Raw genomic sequence first — 22,007 nt, 5'->3', positions numbered from 1 at the left:
TAATATTGTGTAAAAAATTCATAATTTTTCATAGGTAAACTTTGGAGATAAGGGGGGGGGGGGGTATTTTTTTTTTACATTTACCATCATATATCTTCTTTTTTTCCTCTATAAAAAAAAAGAAAAAAATGTTTTTGAATGTACAGTTTGCGCTCTTTCAAATGATACCCCACTTGACCTAGTCACTAGACTTTGAAATTTTGCCCCCTTTTCATAGTGGGCATTTCCCATAATTGATAGAATAGAATAAAAAATTAATACTTTTAATGCGTCTGGGTTAGCGTTGTTCATAACTATTCCAAATTTCAAATCGCTAGCTTAAGTGTTTCTCGAGATATTTAGCGATGTGACAGACAGACAGACAGACTCGCTGCATAAGGGTTCCTTTTGTACCTTTTTGGTATGGAAACCTAATAAACTAAACTCTTATGTTGTTATTTATAAAGATCTGTTAAATATAACAAACCATTGTTTGTCCTTAACTGTCATTTAGAAATTTGTGTTTGTTAGAAAGAGACAAAATTAAGCAGAGGTTTGCTAACTTGTTCGTAACAAGGGCGTTAATCATGTTAGTTCAAATCCAAATCGATAAGATTCTATCTGATTTGACCTAACTGGAACTTCTGCCAAATACCATTTGTTTATAACTTGTCATTTAAAAAACCTAAGCGTCTTATTTTGAAATAAATTTATATATATTTATTTTTGGAATATTATGGATAATAGATTAGATTAGATTAGATTCATTTATTTCTTATTGGAAATGTACATTTACAATAAAAAAATATTTTCGGTAATTAATTATGTTTCTTCATGAATTATATGTCAAACTTCGAAACTCGAACCCGACTTACCTCATCGTCATAGTCTGCGTCCTCCAACTTGAGCCGTTGAAGGTATCTCGCCTCTGCGCCGATGTCGTCATCCAGCATCCCCCACTCCTGCAGAGCATCCAACAGCTCCTCATCATCATCCGACAGATACTTCAAATTACTTTCGTCCGGCGTCAAAGAATTCAGGCGGTCCAGCTTTTCGTGCAACTTATCCATCCTTTGAGTGCTTTGGGAGGTTTTTACTGGATTCTCGTACGGCTTTCCTATACGGTCAAGAGACGGTTCGGATGCTTTCGGCGAGAAATTGTCGAGTTTCTCATAAAGTTTTCGGAGGCGGTCGGAGAGGGTGGGCTGATCGGCAATTATAGTGGCGCGCGCAAGAGCGCACAGTAGCAGCATAAGTGTAGCACGCGGCATGGCGACGCGGCGAGCGGCGGCGGACTGGCCCGGACGGGCACATGGCCCGCACGTTGCGCGGGAGCAGATCCCATGCGAGATTTGAGAAGATCTATAGACATGGGTAATTCCCATAAATAATTTATTGATGATAGTAGACTAATGAAGTAGGTAAAGTCAAAAATTGTACGAGTTCTAAAATTTGACAGAGACCGTAACCGGCAAAGGACAACACTTATGAATTTGAAATTTTGATCATTTTATTACTTACTAAGATTGTTTTTGTAAAAAGAAGCTTACTTGCAGTTTTAGCTTTTACAATAGGTATATCTTTAAACTCAAACTTAGTACTATAAAAGAAAAGAAACTACTTTGGATGGAGAGACCACAGCCTAGCCACTTAACCTAATTCTTACTTAGATACCTTTCCTAGCTATCCTAAAATTGTATGACACAAAATGACTACCCTTGGACTTATTCGTGCAAGTTGTAAGTAGGTACATAGAAACTCAATAGGTACATAATAGATAAAAAGTATTCTTCGGTTCCTACTAGTTCCATTATGGACAGCCGGTCAAATTCCTCAGCTCACTTTCTTTTATTGGAGTTTTGTTCGGTTCTTCCCCACATACCGCAGCGTTGCTAATATAATATGTTATAAATCTGTTCCCATCAAAAACATTTTCATGTAAAATGTTGCCAAGACGAAACTATAAGGCTCCTCCTGTTAAAAAGTTATCAGATCTCTTGTAGAGCTAAGCTTCTAACTCTACAAGCTCTAACTTCACAACTCTACACCTTAGTCAAAATATATGGCTCGGCCGTTTTGCTACCGTTCCACGAGCGTAGGGTGAAAATGTGTTTACTCACTATTCATTATTTTTTATTATACAATACTTCATGTAGTAACGAGACAGCCACATATTTTGACTAAGTTGTAGAGTTTGTGATGTTAGGGCTTGTAAAGTTAGAAGCTTGACTCTACAAGAGATCTGATCACTTTTTAACAGGAGGAGCCTTATGGTCTTGGCAACATTTTACATGAACATGTTTTTGATGGGATTTCACTTCTTTTTGTATGTTGCTTATGACAATCTTCCATACCCTAGATTAAAGAGTTGGAGGTGATTTACTATTAAAAATCCTTAAATACGTATCTGGGGGCATCTTTTATACAATCTGCTTTTTTTACTAATTCCCCATACAAACTTCAACCCCCTTTTCGCCCTAGCGCCCTACTGACACCGGGTTGACAACTACTCTATATCCTTCCCGATAACGAAAACTATCTATATACCACATTTCAACTACTTAAATCGATTCAGCGGTTATTGATTCCCCATACAAAATGCAACCCCCTTTGGACCCCCTTAAGGGCTAAAAAATGTCATGTTTTTGAATTATTTGTTTTTTGTGTACTAATACTATCCTACATACCAAATTTCAGCTGCCTAGGACTTCAAGAAGTACCCTAAGGGATTTGACAATCATCAGTGAGTCAGTGACGAAATCAAAGTTTTTTTAGACATTAATAATATCTAAAATATGAGAGCTGTGCAGTTGAAATTTATTATGCTTAATAAGTCCACTATTGACATTATATTCCGAGAATTTTGTTGATCTGGTATAATCAAAACCCAAGTTATGATGGTTCAGAAAAACGACGCAGCTCTACGAGAAAAGGTTGGTTAGTGCCCTTGCGCTTCGCTTTGCTCATCTTGGCGGGGGCACTACCGTGCACCCAGATTTAAGTATCTAGAATTCTATTAATGCATTATATGCGGGAAGTTAGCAAACACTTTATCTTATCCGCGTGATCTGCGCATCCAGGTCAGTAAGTGTACATATGTAGAACAGATTATGTGGCAAGTCCACGCACGAGGGCACTCTGGATCTTCTTATCTAACTACTTACTCGTAGGTACTAAGTACGACATCGCAAAACTATAAGCAACAAAATATAGATTGATTGATCTCAATTGCCGGTATGAGGCTAAAGCCTGATCGACTGCATCACTAGATATACCTAATTATCCATTTTAATTGAAGTACTCACTGGTACTGTTTTACCTTTGGTACCTTAACAACAAAAAACAATCGATTTTAAAATGTCATTAAATAATTTATGGTTACATCATAATGAGGTAATTAGGTAGCCCAAAAATGCACAAAATTGGTACCTACAGACAGTTCTTAGTATACTTAGTTTTATTACGGAGTACGGAGAGTTAAGTCGTACGACTATACTCATACCACTTACTACTACACTACTTTTATAGGTCAAAGTTAGTTTCCACACGATAAGAAAATATGGATTGCTTTAACTGACGATGACAATTTTTTCAATAACATTAAAAAAATATGAAGTGTTTAGACTTGCTATTTTTTATACAAATTAAATCTTATCTTCAGGCGCTATCATCATTGTAATTGACGTTGCTTGTCACGCTTTAAACATAATAAAAATTCGCAATTGCGTCTTAGAATAAACTTTAAAGTGTGCTTAAAATCAAAACACAAGTTATTTAAAAAAGTACTTACTTGAACAAGTGTTGGTCAGTTTGAAAAGTACAGCCTACAGTTAATGTTTTGCTCCTGTTGCGGATCCCACCCGGTATTGTATTTCCCATCAGCGAATCAAAAATATACGCAGCGCGTCCTCAATACGCGGTTTCCTGTTCTAACCAATAAATTATTTACAGTTTTCTTACTGGAAACGTGCAGTTTTAACAGGCACTAAATATGGGTCGACAAGAGTAGGTACGTTACAATTTGTAACTTACAAAATATGTAACTAAGTTAAAAAGTTTAGGCGAGGGACGATATACTAGGTCAAATTACCGTTATTTTTTATAGAACATAATATAATACGTTTAGAAGTCTCATATATGTATTTCTTAGTAGGTTCTCGCTGGTAAATCACGGTAATTAATTTGCACCAATACATGAACATATGAGGTATGCATTTTTGTTGAAAATATGAGTTTATTTGACATTTGGCATTTATTTTACTCAGCTGAAAGGACAAATTGCCGTCGTAAGCGTAACTTCATATTAATTAACTTAAATGGACTCGGTCAAAATAATACATTAGGAAACAGTCGCTTAGGTATTTCCCTCTTTCAACAATAATGTACCCACAACAATATTGTGATTCTTATTATAACCGTAATTGTTATGGAGTTCGATTGATTAAAACAATGAATTTCTTTTTAACAGATGAAACGCGGAGATAATTTAGAGAAACGTCATTCTCCATATCAGTACAAATGTAGGTATAATTAATAGGTAGGTAGGTATGCGTAAGGTAAGTACATTATCGCCGTGGTACCTACAAACAATTCGCACTACGAGGTTATTTACTCTATCCCGAGAATGTAACATAACAGAGTTTTTGTTTTAAATAATATTTCTAGAAATTGCTCCACAAGCATCCACTGTGCGTCTTACACTGTTGCATTTTTCTTAGAAAATGCAGCGGCTAAGAAGGAACCCAATTTTGCATCAGAAGAAATTTACTATTACTTAAGAGTATTTGCCAAAGGTATTCTATACGGATTACCCACAACCACTGGATGGATACCCTTTACTGTTGAATAAAAAATAATCAGTGGATTTAGTTTTTATTATTTTTTCACCAGAGATCGCACTACAAACTCCTTTTGCACCTATATCACATACATACGTATAACGACATAAACAACAATATGTACGCCATTTAGCATCTTAAAAGCCATAATTTATATTCTACTTATAAAATCACTTGTGAGAATTTGCATGCTCGTAGTCGCCCTTTAATGAAGCGTCTTTGGATATCCACAAGTTATTTTCTACCTTATCGTCATGCGCTTAAGGATTAATTTACACCTAATTAATTACAAGATCAACTATGAATGACTCGACATTGCAGTCACGTGGTCACCACATGTAAAGGTCGACACCCTTTGCAGGGATTTGTTTTTCAGTTATTATTCGTATTTGCTTCATGTTAAGGGTGATTTTAGCATAATTGTATAGTATCAGGGTATGCTATCGAGACAGACACAGCGGCGTTCCAGAAGTAAATTTTAATCATAAGATTCTGAAGTAGGTACGCGATCTTTGTTAATGTAAAAGCATTGTTCAATTGAATTCGTTACAGTGCATTACGTCAGAAATGTTATACCTATTTCTAATTATGATGTCTGTACGTAGAAATACAGAAGTAATAGGTTTTATGCAAATTAACTGTGATCTAATATTTCCCTGCACTAGCTTGCAGCATTATAGATTGTTAAAATATAAAACGGTAATAAATTAAAGAGAATGCTATTAATCCCTAGTTGTGAGTGCGGGTGGCGGGCGGTGCGGGCAGCTGCAGTCGCGCGGCCAGCTCTGCGGGCACGTCCAGGTAGGTGTGCTCCAGCCCCACCGTGAGGATGAGGGCACGGAGCCGCTCCACCGCCACCGCGTCGCCCTCCGCCGACCACACCGTTACGGAGGAGCCCAGCGCACGCGTCTCCCGCAGCAAGTCCAGGATCACCGGCTGGCTGTTGGATGCGAGGCCGGCGCGGACCTAACGGACGAATTCAGGCAATTATACATATGTATAAACGGTCACTGCTCAGTGATGGTAGATGTTTTCATAACATTAGTTAATGGTTTCTTCCCCGCACGTGAACGTAATGCTGCCTGAAAATCTGTTTTACCCGTCAGTGAATAATAAAAATGTATATTTTCCTCGTCTACAATTACAGCGCCGACGCAATTTGAAAAATGAAGCAAGTGTGAAAATAATACAACGCACGTGAAATAAGCACGGGTAGTACATAAAACATTACTCACAGGGAACGTGATAGTCTGGTTAACTTTAAGCGCATTGACCATCCTCAGCATGGTCCCGATCTGCTGCCTCGTGTACTCGCCCTCGGTGATGTTGCCGCCGTACCGCGTGGTCCAGCCCACGGAGAGCACGGCGCGAGGGTGCTGCGAGGCCAACTTGATGAACTTCTCGGGGTCCAGCGGCTTGGTCGTAGCGGCTACGGGGCCCGGCAGGATGTCCGCATTCAGCCATAGGGGGAAAGTTACCTGGGGACAAACATACATTGAGTTTCTCTAGATTTACCGGCTAATTTATTCACACTGACACCACGATCTGCAGAAGCACGCGGAGCGGCATGAATAGACCGGCACGTGAACGAGTCCACCTATTTTAGAGATTTTTAGGGTTCTCCGTGCCACTTAATCCCAAAAATTGGCGACTGAAAGCTTCATTTGTCATCTGGCCCTTCAATTCAGAGGGGAAACTCAGCTCAAATTCACTTTAAACCTGTCTCTCCGCTCACCGCGGTAGATCGCGGTATCAGCGTGCCATTAGCTTTTAAATACGTACCTACAAATAAATAGATGCTGCAAGTAAATGTTACTCAATAGCCATAAAATTGATAGTAAATTAGGCAAGGGTGCTTAAGCATTTCTGAGCACAGTCTTACTCCTTGACGATAGAGTCGCCTCCAGATGCGATACGTTCGCACGTTGAGGCCGATGGATATGAATTCACGCTCATTCATGCACAAATTAAAATTTGCAAACAAAAACCTCAAACAAATCAGTTCTAATCATATAATGCAGGAAAGTTTGCGCAATTGGTTGCATATATATCATCACTATCTCCCTTGTTATTTTCGTAAATTTTTGCAGATTTTTTTTGCGCTCGTAAGGATGAAGCGTATAGTTGCTTTTGATTTAAGAGTTTTTGATATGTGGTCGATTTTCTATTGCGAATTTTCTATTTTTTATGCACCTAATCGTATTACCATAAAGTCATATAGTTATTAGTTGACGATCCGATAGCCTGATAGAAAATCGAATTAGAAATGTTAGACAAATCTCTCAGGGGGGAATGTAACTCCATAAACCCAGGCGATAATAATACTTTTAATAAACATAAATTATACAAAAGATCTTTCGCGCCGCACTTGAATCAGCCCTGTGCTCCTAATCCAGTGTCCGGAGAAGAAAGCAGTACCAGTAAAATGGAACTTCAGTCTGTTACAACCTTTTTCTTTTGGGCGGTCCTAATACGCGGAAGCTGCGCTCGCGCACATGTGGGCATTCCAGTGCGTCGCCTTGCATTGCTATGAACTGGTAATAATAATGAAAGTCCCACTGTTGGCCACTATTAGGCGAGGGCGTGGGCTAACCTTGTGAGCGTAACAGGTAATGTATATTTACCTGCGTTTACATTTTACCGAATCAGAATATACACTTCTTATACTCGTATTTTTTTAAACAAATAAGCGTTTTAAAACGGAAATTATGGTTAAGTAAGCTACCTCATGCCTTCGAGTCTTTGATGCTTTTTTTTAACAATCTTACACCTACTCGGCACTCAACACCAGCATTTAGAGCTTTTGTTGTTCTCTTATTCCATAAATAACTATTATCTGCCGATTCAAATACAGTGTAAACTCCGTATAACGTCACTCGATATAACGATTCACTCCCTATAACGTGACTTTTGTTGGTTATAGTTGGATTACTGCAGTATTAATTTGTCTATATATAACGATAACTGTCTATAGCGTCAAAAAACGTCCGGTCCCATGAGTGTAGCTATACAGTTTACACTGTAGACGTCTGGTCTAAATTTCTCACGGATAGAACGTGCATCATCATGTGTCACACGAGAGCAAAGTTATTTTACATCTCGTGTTTTTGAGTTCCGAGTTAGCGAAAGATTCCATAATTGAATCACGAGCAAGAAAAACCAACGTTCCTCTCTTGTTGCACAAATAACTATTTAATGTTGTTGTGTATGTGTGTTTCGAATAAAAGCATCATTCATTCATTCATCATCCTGGCTTATCCCGATTCGCGAACAGCCACCCATTAATTTAATCTCCAGCGTGGATGTCGTCGAAGCTCACGGCTGCTGGATAATTCCGTTTGTTTTCATGTGTCCGCAATATTTGTACGGCGCCTTTGCCAAATAAGGTTAACTAACAGCAAAAAATGTGTTTAACACTGTAAAACTTGTATCCTGGCAATTCAGTACTATCATTACTTTACAGTTTTTTTGCTTTACAATTCTAATGCTGAACGTGTAAACTGTGTTTGATGCAATACGAATTGTGTTTGACTTGTGCAAATTTATAGTGTTTCAAGGGCAAATGCCATACTCGTAAAACATTCACACGGAAACTGGACTATACGTGCAAGGGCAGACTGCAACCAAAATCCTTAAAACGTTAAAATTGTCTCGATATAAACAAAAACACGAAAACATTTTAATAACAAAACCTCTGTGAGACACAGACATTTTAAATATATTAAAACTGGTCACTCACGTATTTTCCCAACGCCGAGTCATCGGGCGCGAAGGGCTGCGGCCCGCAGTCTGCGCCGGTCCGTCAACGCAAGCTCCTGACGAAACTCCTCGATACGGAGTGAAACATGTCGAGCGTTTTCGACTTAAAATAAGTGAGTGACCCGTTTTAATATATTTAACACGAAAACATGTTTTCATATATGTATTTTCACTTGTAATTATATATCGCTACCCTGCATACCTACCATCCATAGCAGTATAATTTTATTTATTATAAAAAAGCTAGTCATACTGAGGGAACTGACGACTGAGTATACTTTCAGAGTATTGGGATAAAAGATATACCTACCTAAAACTCGTGCGATTGCCATATCTTCCATATCCTTTTTTACTCTTCTAATTTCCTAGCTTTACGCCCCGTCTTAACTAAACGTATTTCTTCACCAAGATTTCTACATTTTTTTTACTGTTGTTATCAAACATTAATCTTCAATCAAATCAGGTCTAAAATAAGTATTGAAGATGACTATTTCATTACATTATTATTATTGACTCTTTTTTTTCGGAATTAGGGAGCACTTTCTGGGAAAACAAGATCTGATCGCTTGCTGTTTTTACAAGCTTTAATTACTTTCACCTGACCGTTGTCTGTTTGTAATCAAATCTTGCAAGTTAAATTTGATCCACTTTCCGGTTTCCGATTGAGCTGAAAATCTGCATACGTATGTAAGTCGGTACTATAGTACCATCGAGCAATGCAATTGGTACTATAGTACCATCGAGCTGATCTGATGATGGAGACAAGAGGTGGCCATAGGAACTCTGTGATAAAACAACGCAACCTAATTGTGTTTGGGGTTTTTAGAATTTGCTCGATGAGTATTCGTTGCCTGTGGAAAAGTACAGTCAGCGATAAAAGCTTGTACCAAAAATGAAATTTTTGCCAAAAACTTTTTATTCTAGTTAATACGTGGATCCTAGGTCGTGGTAAACATGTAAGCAATTTTCCAATGTATTTATAAATTAATCTTGACAACCCTAAGAAGCCCATTAAATCGACGAAGCGACCGCACAAGGCGATAGAAGCTATCAAGGATTCACACGCCCTGTCATAATACCATCTGTGTGAACAAATATTATCATGCCATTAACTACTTTATGTTCCATAAACATAAGCATAGAGTTCGTTTTTGACTCCAAATTTATCATCACAGCATGTCCCGTCTGCACCATAATTGAAGGATGAGTGATATAATTTTGTAATTATTATTCGAATGCAATAATACTGAAAAGCATTAAGTGCAATAACTTGTGTACAATAAAATAGGTACCATAAACAGCTCCCTTAAGATTGAAATTTTGATAAAGCAGATTACTTTGAAATTATTTCAATAAAATTTGACTTATATCGAGTTATGTTTCTAGTTGCGTCTCTCAGCAGCCCGCGTAACCAACATGCCAATGGTTAACGCTCCGTAGCGAACAAAACGCAACTGTCACTGTCGCATTAATATGTAAGAGTGATAAAGAGAGAACACTACGCTTCGCTACGGAGCGTTAACGATTGGCATGTTGGGTACGTGGGCAGATGTGTCGCACCCAAATAGGGTAAAAAACGTATGTAAGTAATACAACATTTTCATGTGGCTTGTAATTTATTACCGTCGTACTTGCAAGTGGCTTATTTTTTATAATTACCTAACGGTCCGCCTTCCTGGTCCAGAATATTGAGAATGATTCCCAAAGTATCCTCTAGGCAGGATTTTTGTACAAAACTATATGTAACATGAGCAACGTACCGAATCATTTTGCGTGCTCATCTCAGGACTTTTAGCGGCAGAGAAATCTCTTCGCGAGCAGGGCGAGCAAGGCGCGTCGGTCGTGCGTGCCTGCGAGTCCTGGCGGCACCTCGGCAGAGGAAACATTCACTTACGGTATGACGTCCACAGGCTCCACGCCCGCCGACTTCCTACATCAATTACGGCACTAACGCGTAGTGCATTTTAACTAATAAAAAACTAGCTAGTGCTCAACAAAGCTATGACACGCACCTATGCACAGCGGCGTGTCATAAAGATGAATTTTAGGGGAGCCAAATTTTTATACTAATAACTAGTTTGATAATACCTAATTAATACGTAGGTCTTGGTGAAATACAAAGCATATATATATTAAATCGAAATACATAAATTAAAATATTTTCATAGAGTAATTTAATTTGTTCTTAGAGTATGCAGGCTGAAGTTTTATCCACCAGCCATACTCCGGGTACTGACTTTATAGGTCATTGAACAATTTTTATTATGGAACTTATGAGACGAATCCCGAAGTGACAAAAAAAATTGTCTGTGTGATGTTTTTCGCGATTTCGGCATTGGTCCCATAATAAAAGTTGTTCAGTATGACCTAAATTATAAACTCACTACTCAGACTATGTGGCTGGTATGTAGTTAAAACTTTACCCCGTATATGTATGTTATGTTTAAAATAACACAACCTATTTTTACCCCACTAGTTGAAGCCATAGTTCGAGATGTAAATTTTTTTTTATATAAAATCTCAAAATAAGGATACCTATGCCACACGAGCTTAAAATACATGTACAATTATCTTTAAAATTCTGATAAAGCAACTCACCTCAGGCTTACTAAACCGTGCTATTAAGTCCTGTGCTTTTTCAAACGCCTCGATACTCTTAAAGTCCAACTTGACGCCTTTCTGCTTCTCCTTGGCGATGCCCTTGTTGTGCTGCGCCACTATGGACAAGAAGTCGCCGAGAGACAGGTCGGAGGTCGTGGCCGGGGGGTGCGCCATCACGGGAATGAGCGGGCCTTCCTTGCCGATCAGCTGACCCAGGACTATGTCTGCTTCCAGCATCTGCACATCGCCTAGAAAACATTTACAAATATGTGAATTCTGATCAAGTAAGCCATAAACTAAAAATAAAGAAAGTCTATGTGGCCTATTCGTAAAATTAAAATCGTTATTTCACTACCCAGTACCTACAAGATTAGTGCGAGAGCGGTAAATAATTTACATTTATTTGTATCGCAAGGCGTTGCGATTGCGCGATTGTGAAGCCTATATCTGTCGCACTAATTGTAACAAATGCTTCTGGGAACGAGCGGCCACTGGAAATGCTATTTCTGGGATGCAGGCGCAAACCACAAGATGATATTCATTAATTAGAGCAACAAACCAGCTGCAAAAAAATCCGGCGAAAACATTAATTGTTAAATATGTTTCAATAAACACTTTGTTGTTGTTATGGAAATATTGGTATCTTAAAGCAATGCTCAATGCTCGTTTGCTGGCTATACTATCTATAACATAAAAAAAGCAATATCATTTAAATCTGGTTTGAGTGAAAGTTATTGTATCGAATATGCTGTCCTGCTGTCTTGTTTGTACACTAGTCTGTGTTGTTTACACAGGTTAGGTTGTGTTCATTCTAACCGGTTCCAGATTTGCAAGGGTGCAAATGCGGAAGCGACTGCCTCTTTGAAAAAAAAGTTTTAGTAAACAGAACACCGTTTTTAGGCCTTCGCAGGTACCTCAAAAGTGGAACCCTTATATATTACACTCAGGTCTACAGCCCCTTGAAGCTGTGAAAAAATCAAACTTCTAAGTTGACGTTACCGAAAAAAAGATGCGGCCGTTTATGACGCAAATAACGTATATTTCGTCCCTTTCAAAGGAATCAAAATTTATATGGTATTTTCTGTACCTATAATTATGAAATTTGGCCTATTTGCCAAATTTCATGCCTAATATGTACAGGAGTCAGGAGAAAATATGAAAACTATACATTTGTAATCATGTATAATTGTATATTTGACCAAATCTTTTGTACATTGTTTCAAACTTTTTATAATAATTATGTGCCTATAAATTTGTACGGAACCCTCGGTGGGCGAGTCCGTCTCGCACTTACTTGACCGGTTTTTCTTATTAGGGCAGATTTTTATTTACTGTCGAAATTATTTTCGTAGGTTTGGATAAAATTTGACTGGTTCGAAGAGTTCTCATTCTAGGCGGAAAAAATACGAAATTCCAGAATGAAACAAAAAAACCGTTTGTAATTTTCCGTTGAGTTACGTAAATTTCATACGTTTACTAACTCAGTGGAAGATTTGGCAGTACATACGGTGAAATTGCGCTTATATAGAATAGGGAACTTCAGATAAAACAATATTATGCCTTAACAAACCGAAAAATAAACCAGATTATAATTTTTAATGCTTATCGCCGAATCTTTCTTTTTGGCCTGCACAATGTTGTGTTAACTACACAGCGAGCGAGGCGTGTCGCCTCGCGCTAAACTATTGCTGCCTGCAATTAGTTTATGATTACTAAAGCTTTAACTGGCCTGTTTTAACCAGAATATCAAAATTCCAGCAATCAACTCTATTTCCAGTAACATTAATATACTAAGCACTTATTACCTACTGTTACAAAAAGCAAACGTCCACATTTATTTAGTAAAATACCATTTGTTCATCATAATTTGTTACATTTTTAATACACCTAGCGAATACACAATGGCAATACCAATACCTATCATAATGGTTAGGTACCTATGCTTAATAAACGAATTGGGTAGGTAAATGTGTTAAAAGTTAAAATATCTACCTAACTATTTAGCATTAATATAACGTGATGGTGACTAGGTATAGTAGATTGTTAACCAAGGGATGAAATGATGCCTTTCACCCGCGTTAAACACTATACTTTAATTTCGAATACGAGGAAAGTAAAATATATGGATTTATAAAAGACATACCTAAGTATAAACTTTCATAGGATTTCTTGAGAGCACGTTATTAACAATTTAGGTAATTAGGAGCAGGAAACCCATTTAGAACCAAATTTCAATTGCTCATCGTAAAAAAAGATAAAAAAAGGTAAGTATTTCAAAAGTAAAATGCTCTAGTGCAAAAACATATCACCGCTTGCACAACTCATAAAACAACAATGACCCTCTTTCAGAGCATGAGAAATGAAAAATATAAAGAGAATACCTACTTGTTGAAAAAACTTACTAGCTAACGCGGCTTGCAAGTATGTTTTATTATTAACAGCATGTGCCCAGGTAACGGTGGTTAGATTTTTCAAAACTTCTTCGTCGCCAAGAACGGCAGATCCTGCAATAAAACAAATAATTGAAAAACTACCATTTTAGTAAGTATTTTAAGCACTGGCAACATTCGTAATGTCAATGTCAAACTAATATTTCACTTCAATCAGCTGAGCTGAGTGAGAAACCGAGAACAAAATAAATAATTCCTCCACTTGTTTTATGAAAAGTATTGGATAAGTAGATACTGGATTGTTTGAGTTATTGTAATTTGACTTACCTCTTTCATTTTTCGACATCTTATAAAGGTAATTGCTATGCTACTACTACTCTGAACTGTTTTAAAGTATTTTGTTTACACAATAACAATGCACGTTACGTATTATGAAGTGTCATGAGTCATGACTGTCATGTAGCTACTTACTAGTGATGTGACATGCAGCAATCGAATATCGATATAATATGTATCGTAATATTATTTGGAAATAACAGAGAGAGTAGGTACGCAATAGCTATAGTATAAAATTTATTAATACCTTTTTAGACTTATTGCACACGTTACGACTTACGACCAAAAAAATAGATGTATCTATAGAAATACTGACAATGGACTGTCTTTTTTGCTATATACAATCCAAGAGCGTTCTAAGGCCTAGGGGAGAGGGAAGGGTAATGGTACATTTACTTACATTGGGTTTGACAAGTGTCAAAGGTTTGTATGAGAGTATAGGTTTAAGTTTATATGTCTCTAGTTTGGTTCTATGAAATTTGGTTTAAAAGAAATGAGAATTTGACACTTTTATATGACCAGACCCCAGAATAAATTAAACTATAATGTTACCTTCCTTCTCATTGTCACGAAATGCCAATAGAAATTTAGAATTCTAGATCAAGGCATCATAAACACCTTTGAAGTTATGCTTTCAATATTCAGAACCAATTTTGCTAATCTACTCCATACAATTGGTACTAGTACCAATACGAATATAAGGTTCAAAATTAAAGGACTCTTTTTGAGTTATTTCAGTTTGGATATTGTTATGATGTCTACTGCTAATTCAACCAATCCTTTTGAAGTCACTTCGTTAATGGTTTTAGCTCGAGCAGGATGGTGTAAGGTTACACACATCAATTTATATTCGCTTCAAAGCTTTTTTAGTTAGCAGGTAAGGTAGTTGGTAGTTGCGTAGGTATTTTGCGGATCCATGTAGGTTATGTAAACTTAAAATATGGTTATAATTTATAAGTTGCTAAATATCTTTCTTATACTAGATAATTGTACTAAATTATAAAGCAAGAAACTGGCTAGAGCACCGCATGCCAATGCAGTCCGAAACTTTATGAGTTACGATCTACATGTGCTCTGAGATCATCCGGAAATGCCGGATTTAAACAGCCTAACCTATATTTAGATTATTTTTGACTACTTTTTTTGAAGCTGAAAGACTTCTCGTTCATTTACCAACGAGCGTTATTGACTAATGTCCATGTCCATTGAAGTAACTACTTACATAAGTACTGATTTTGTAAAAAAAAAAGCAAAACACCAAATTACAATGTATTATATAATATTTGTGCATTTTGCTGGAAATTCACATTGTTGGAGAGGGAAACACCAAAAATCATATTATAAATAAATAAATAATAAATATTATAGAACATTATTACACAAATTGACTAAGTCCCACAATAAGCTCAATATGGCTTGTGTCGAGGGTACTTAAACAACGTTATATATAATATATAAATACTTAAATACATAGAAAATACCCATAACTCAGGAACAAATATCCATGCTCATCGCACGAATAAATGCCCTTACCAGGATTTGAACCCGGGACCATCGGCTTCATAGGCAGGGTCATTACCCACGAGGTCAGACCGGTCGTCAAGCACAGTTTTATATTTTTGTTGGGTATTTGCCTTATTTGCCCGAACACAATAATACGTAATACACACATAATATTGCCACAATATTTATCAATAGGTATATGCTATGTTTGTACGCATATCAAATAGCAAATATGCGTATCTGTCCGATCCGTCTACTAGTCGGTTTTAGATAAGGTGCGTCTAGGTCGGCCGGCTGAATGCTCCTCGAATGTATCGCCCGAGCGCCGTTCGCGAGCCTGTTCGCACATGTAGTCATTTCTTGTGATTTGGGTCATTCCATCAAGATTAACGCCAGTCACCTTTTTATGACGTGATCATTTTATTCAAGATGCAAATTAAAGTGTTAATTTATGTCTAGATAAGTCTTAATTTTAATCCTAAGGTATATTGACATTTCAATTTATAATCGTGGGTCCCATGATGACCCATTTTCTCTGTATTATTATTATCATAACAGAAAATCTGAATTGAAATTAAATAACAGGTACTATACCTACATGATTTCTACCATAATTTCTACAACGTGAATCAGAGTTTATGATTCTGTTATAGTTATATCTATCTGATATAAAAATAGCTTAAGGAAACCGGTATTATATACTACACGATTTCCACCATAATTTTCACAATGTGAATCAGGATTTATGATTCTGTTATAGATAGCTGATAAAAAAATTGCCTATCTACCTGATAAAAAAACAGCCTAAGGACTTCAAACCGTTTGGCCTCTTCTTACGTCATGTTTTGAAGTTAACTCTTATTCTCTAAATTTTGGGTTTATACACCCATGCTACCAGTGTATTTATTTATTGTTACTCACTTTTGTTACTATATAAGTAAGGATGTGTTCCGAGATATTTGGCTACTTTAGCCATCAATCACTATCTATTTGATGCTGACTGTACAAATGATTTAATACTTTAACTGCTTTAATTCCGCTCTAGCAGTGCCCCTGGTCTTACTCTATTTTCCATCGACAGACAATTAATTTGGCGCTACAAGGTCATACTGTTATTAAATTTTGTTTAATAATAGAATTATGTTAATTGGGTAGTTATTATTTCCGGTAAAACAATTCCTATTTAATAATAAAGATAAACTAAAACAACTAACCTGACGCTGCCAGAAGGACCAAAATCTGAAGAAACATATTAACTTTTGTTTTAATTTTGATTTAAATGTGTATCACTTAAGATTTCATATTCTGGGTGTCACCGTGTCGCTCGTTGGTCTTGCAATAGACGCTGGACCCAGAGGCACCTGTTTATTGCTAAATTGACCAATTTCCATTTGACAACTTGATTGCGATGGATGTGCTCCGAGATTGACCAAGGACTGGGGGAAACGCGTCATCTTATCTGCGGTATCTCTTGACACTATATCTTCCCGTCTTTTTACGGATACATGTCATCTTAATCTGTTACAAAATACCTATGTTTGTTGATTTAATAAAATAAATAAAGTTTTATTTCAGGCAACACGTACAGTCGTACACCAGGATTATTCAAGAGCGACGATTATACCAGATCATTTTATCTTGGATAGTTTTTTTATAAATTTATCGTCTTATGCATTAAACTTGACATCTATTTTATTTATAGCAAATATTATCTTATATCAGACAGTGACCTTGTATTTGACGACCGGTTTGGCCTAGTGGGTAGTGACCCTGCCTACGAAGCTGATGGTCCCGGGTTCAAATCCTGGTAAGGGCATTTATTCGTGTGATGAGCATGGATATTTGTTCCTGAGTCATGGGTGTTTTCTATGTATTTAAGTATTTATAAATATTTATATATTATATATATCGTTGTCTAAGTACCCTCAACACAAGCCTTATTGAGCTTACTGTGGGACTTAGTCAATTTGTGTAATAATGTTCTATAATATTTATTTATTTATTATTATTTGTATTGATAGATATATCAGTTTATTTTATACAGACAAACATACATTTAACTTGTATTTTACCGTTAGCGAAGCACGTACCGAGATGTAGACGATGATAGAATTGGTGCATGCCACGTCTTTGTACCTATGTCACCCTTAACTATCCTGCACACACTCGAGGTCAGTATTGTTAGGGACTATAATTTTATGTATGACATAGATTCAAGTCAATTTATGCTCTGGGTCTTTGGATGTAAGCAACCGTTGTAGTAAATTAAACTTGTTCACGTGCGGTATACAAGATTGACCGACTTGTACAAGAAACGTGCAGAAAAGAACATGTGGCTGATCTAGAATGGTTATTCTAGATTTTTCATTTGTTTATGTAAATCGCTAACAGCATTTAAACTTGTCTAGCGTTTATAATACCTATCAATAATAAAAATTGTTTTTTTTTATTCCTAAGAATATGACTGTAATTGCAAAAAAAAACTGTCGATATCGATATAATTGTTAATCAAATTGCATACTTACCTACCTCCTTTTGTCAGAAATGAACTCCATTTTAATTTTGATGTACTTGCATATTTGTTAATATTTATTGCACAAAATTATTGAAAGTACAAACGGCGAAATTATGCATTGGTATTAACAGAGAGATTTAGTGGGTGGTTTTTAAGTAATAATCGCGCATGGCACTGACACATCCCATACTTCATATTTTCAATGCAAATCAAGAAACGTATTTTTTTTTTAAAGTTGACTTAATTGATTTGGCATTTATAATCTGGCAAACTCATCTCATCTCTTTATTTTGGGTGCTAGTACCAGCGTAAAACAAAGCCAGTATAATTCTCTCTCTTCATGTTTGAAATGAGCCAGTTCCTGGCCAAATTATATTAATCAGTGCATCCCGTGCAAGGCCTGTCGACTTCCTTAGAAAGACATGACGCTTCATAATTGCACATGTGTGGTCTGACGCCTGGGAAATATATACCAGTTATTAATATAAAAATATTTTGCTACAGCTTCATCAACATTGCTTCTATCTGACTTTGTCTATTCAACTTTGGGAACAAATAAAATCATTTTTATCAAATATTTTGATTTTAGTTACACTACCATGTGTAAATTATTACTATTTTATATAAATTATTACCTATTTCAGTCTGTCTTTGTCTATGTTCATAAAATCTATTGAGGTCAGAGGCAGATATACCCAAAGAATATAATACTCACTAGGAGAAGAACGATAACTCCATACAAAAAATGTCCCTTTCAAAAGTTCGTTTATACTAGTGGCGCTCTCTTTGTATCTCAGTATTAAACTTGACAACCGGTTTAGCCTGGCGGGTTTTGGTAGGTAGTGATCCAGTTCTAGCCAGTGGTTCTGGGTTCGAATCCCGGCGACGGAAATTGTTTTTGTATTTTTTCATTTTTGTTTTTGTTGGGGTGAGGTTTTTAAATTAGCAGTTCACAAATAAAAAAATATTATGTTACATATTAATCAAAATCACATTCCCTTTTGGTTAGATGTTTTGGCAAATTGGCAATTAAATTATTTTACTATTATACAAGCTCGCTAGCAGCGTAGTCAGTTTTGACAAATATGCTATTTAACCCTCTACATACGAAACTCTACAACGTTAAATTTACTTATACCATAATTAGTAAGTAGTTTCTTTTTCATTTTATCTGGGAACAATGTGAAATCCTCATGATTTAATATTGCAACGTCGAGGTTTTTTATACTATTTTTGATGGTTTTTACAAAATCATCGAAGTCATAAAGCTGTTATTTAAATTTTTTTTAGTCGGTTGCCAGCAGGGAGATCCCCTGGGGCCCGCAATTTTTAGTTTAGGGATAAACAATATAATTAAAAAACTGTCATCAAAATTCAATGTGTGGTATTTGGATCATGGGACTCTAGGAGGTAACGTGGACTCAGTTCTGGCCGACCTTTCGCTGATAAATGATAAATTCAGATCCATCGGTCTAACGTTAAATTTTGATAAATGCGAACTTTACATTCCAGATACCTGTGTCGATATCAATAGTTTGATACAGAGATTCAATCAACTGGCACCCAATATTAAAATTCTTGATAGACGTACACTTTGCCTTCTAGGATCCCCAATATTCGAGGAAAGTTTTCCTGATTATATTCAAAATTCTGAATCAAAATTCCAAGATCATTCACACCGGTTACTCGAAATTAGTCCCCATTATGCACTCTCTATTATCAAATATTGTCTTTTCATTCCAAAGTTAACATACGTGCTCCGATGCTGCCCTTTGTGGAAAAATCGAGATCTTTTATCGCGAGTAGATAATTTAATTAAAAATAATTTAGAAAGTGTCCTTAACATTAAGTTTAGTGACCGGTCTTGGTGTCAAGGGTCCCTTCCCATCAGGCACGGTGGTTTAGGCATTCGTAGGATGTCGGGTGTAGCTTTGCCAGCTTTTTTGGTCGTCGGTACATAGTTCGTTGGGTCTCATAGGGAAAATTCTTTGCACAAACTATGAGATCTCGGGCTTGAACGATGCAAAAAATGCGTGGCTGTATGCGTGCCCCGGTCAAGACATCCCTGAACATCCAGAGTCACAAAGAAATTGGGATGATCCATTGTGCAAATTGGCTTTAGTTACCCTTCTCGACCAGTGCAGCGCTGCGGAAAGAGCTCGACTCTTGGCAGCGGGCACTAGAGAAGCAGGGCACTGGCTCCGCGCGCATCCATCCCCTAAAATTGGAACTTTTTTAGAGCCCAACACGCTCCGGCTCTCGATTTGCCTCCGTTTAGGTATTCCGGTGTGTGCCCCTCATCGTTGCCCCTGCGGTGCGGACGTTGACCACTTAGGTCATCACGGTCTCTCCTGCCAGAGGAGCGCGGGCCGCTTTTCCAGACATGCCGCCCTTAACGACATCATCCGTCGGTCTCTTGCATCGGTTAATGTGCCTGCTCTATTGGAGCCGACCGGCATATTGAGAAGTGACGGCAAGAGACCTGACGGGATGTCCTTGATTCCGTGGAGTATGGGGCGGGTGCTGGTGTGGGATGCAACATGCGTGGACACGCTAGCCCCGTCACATCTCCACGGAACCTCGGTAAGGGCGGCAGCTGCTGCGGAGGCGGCTGAAAACGCAAAGGTGGGGAAATACCGCGGTCTCGGTGCCGAATACAGTTTTGTTCCGTTCGGCGTCGAGACCCTGGGTCCGTGGGGTCCTGGCGCTCTGAGTCTCCTTAGAGACCTTTCAAAGAGACTCAGGGACGCAACTGGGGACCGGAGAGCTGGCAGTTACCTCGCTCAACGCATCAGTCTGGCAGTTCAGCGGGGAAACGCAGCCAGCATCATCGGGACCTTGCCGCAGGGACCTTTTTAGGGTTCCGTAGCCAAATGGCATAAAACGGAACCCTTATAGTTTCGCCATGTCCGTCTGTCTGTCTGTCTGTCTGTCTGTCTGTCTGTCTGTCCGAGGCTTTGCTCCGTGGTCGTTAGTGCTAGAAAGCTGAAATTTGGCATGGATATATAAATCAATAAAGCCGACAAAGTCGTACAATAAAATCTAAAAAAATTTTTTTTTTTAGGGTACCTCCCCTACACGTAAAGTGGGGGTGAAATTTTTTTTTTCGCTTCAACCCTAGAGTGTGGGGTATCGTTGGAAAGGTCTTTCAAAACTAATAGGGGTTTTCAAGAAACATTTTTTGATAAAGTGAATAAATTCGGAGATAATCGCTCCGAAAGAAAAAAAATATGTGCCCCCCCCCCCCCCTCTAACTTTTGAACCATAGGTCCAAAAAATATGAAAAAAATCGTGGAAGTAGAGCTTAAGAAAGACATTAAATGAAAACTATAGCGGACATGATCAGTTTAGCTGTTTTTGAGTTATCGCAAAAAGTTTTCCCTTCATAGTAAAAAGACTTACTTTAATTAGGTACTGATTATGCAAATTTGCCTATTTGCTTAACTCGGTACTAAAAGGTACAGTTTAGCTTATTGTGACGGAAGAGTAACTACGGAACCCTACACTGAGCGTGGCCCGACATGCTCTTGGCCGGTTATTTAGATTTAGTTTAGTTTAGTGTAGTTTTATTTTTGTATAGTCTGTATTTAGATTAATTGTAATTTTAAGTTTTTATTTATTGTTTCTGACATGTTTTTGTACCTTATATCCAATGAATAAAATTATTATTTTTTGCGAAATATTAGCATGAATACTGTTGCAGGCCTGGTTCGAAGTATTCATTTTTAGGGTTCCGTAGTCAACTAGGAACCCTTATAGTTTCGCCATGTCCGTCTGTCTGTCTGTCTGTCTGTCTGTCTGTCTGTCCGAGGCTTTGCTCCGTGGTCGTTAGTGCTAGAAAGCTGAAATTCAGCATGGATATATAAATCAATAAAGCCGACAAAGTCGACCAATAAAATCTAAAAATTTAAATTTTTTTAGGGTACCTCCCCTACACGTAAAGTGGGGGCGAATTTTTTTTTTTGCTTCAACCCAACAGTGTGGGGTATCGTTGGAAAGGTCTTTTAAAACTAATAGGGGTCTTCAACAAACATTTTTTTTTAAAGTGAATATATTCGGAGATAATCGCTCCGAAAGAAAAAAAAA

At 37.4% G+C, this 22,007-nt stretch overlaps 2 protein-coding genes across 6 annotated transcripts in view; both read right to left on the bottom strand.

Moving 5' to 3' along the window:
- LOC133515549 (uncharacterized) overlaps positions 1-2,785 on the bottom strand; it is a 33,001-nt gene extending 30,216 nt beyond the window's left edge. Inside the window, exon 1 of the mRNA XM_061848100.1 lies at positions 855-2,785. Coding sequence (XP_061704084.1) covers positions 855-1,364 — 510 coding nt within the window. The 5' untranslated portion in view covers positions 1,365-2,785. The remainder of the gene's footprint in view (positions 1-854) is intronic.
- A 2,053-nt stretch (positions 2,786-4,838) lies between these two features.
- Positions 4,839-16,817, bottom strand: LOC133515550 (protein FAM151A). Of its 5 annotated transcripts, none has more exons than XM_061848102.1 (6): positions 16,621-16,781; positions 13,580-13,681; positions 11,175-11,425; positions 10,337-10,435; positions 6,053-6,295; positions 4,839-5,783 (listed from the first exon to the last, which is right to left on the bottom strand). In XM_061848102.1, the coding sequence occupies exons 1-6, from the start codon at positions 16,655-16,657 to the stop codon at positions 5,547-5,549; spliced, it is 969 nt and encodes a 322-aa protein (XP_061704086.1). In that variant the 5' UTR covers positions 16,658-16,781; the 3' UTR covers positions 4,839-5,546. The 5 variants fall into 5 exon arrangements, with proteins under 5 accessions (XP_061704086.1, XP_061704087.1, XP_061704089.1 ...); XM_061848103.1 differs by lacking the exon at positions 16,621-16,781 and adding an exon at positions 13,895-14,035; XM_061848105.1 differs by lacking the exon at positions 13,580-13,681 and having other exon boundaries at positions 16,621-16,817.
- Between the last annotated feature and the right edge of the window lie 5,190 nt (positions 16,818-22,007).

The sequence above is a fragment of the Cydia pomonella genome, chromosome 2 (assembly GCF_033807575.1).
Source record: "Cydia pomonella isolate Wapato2018A chromosome 2, ilCydPomo1, whole genome shotgun sequence".
Taxonomy (NCBI): Eukaryota; Metazoa; Arthropoda; class Insecta; order Lepidoptera; family Tortricidae; genus Cydia; species Cydia pomonella.
This window is presented reverse-complemented; position numbering and strand designations above follow the sequence as displayed.

Excerpts from the sequence above, each read along its gene's own strand:
- LOC133515550 (XM_061848102.1), bottom strand. The coding sequence starts at position 16,657 with ATGTTTCTTCAGATTTTGGTCCTTCTGGCAGCGTCAG. Across the intron at positions 13,682-16,620 it reads GGTCCTTCTGGCAGCGTCAG|GATCTGCCGTTCTTGGCGAC; the intron begins GTTAGTTGTTTT and ends GTTTTATTGCAG. Across the intron at positions 6,296-10,336 it reads TGAGCACGCAAAATGATTCG|GTAACTTTCCCCCTATGGCT; the intron begins GTACGTTGCTCA and ends GTTTGTCCCCAG.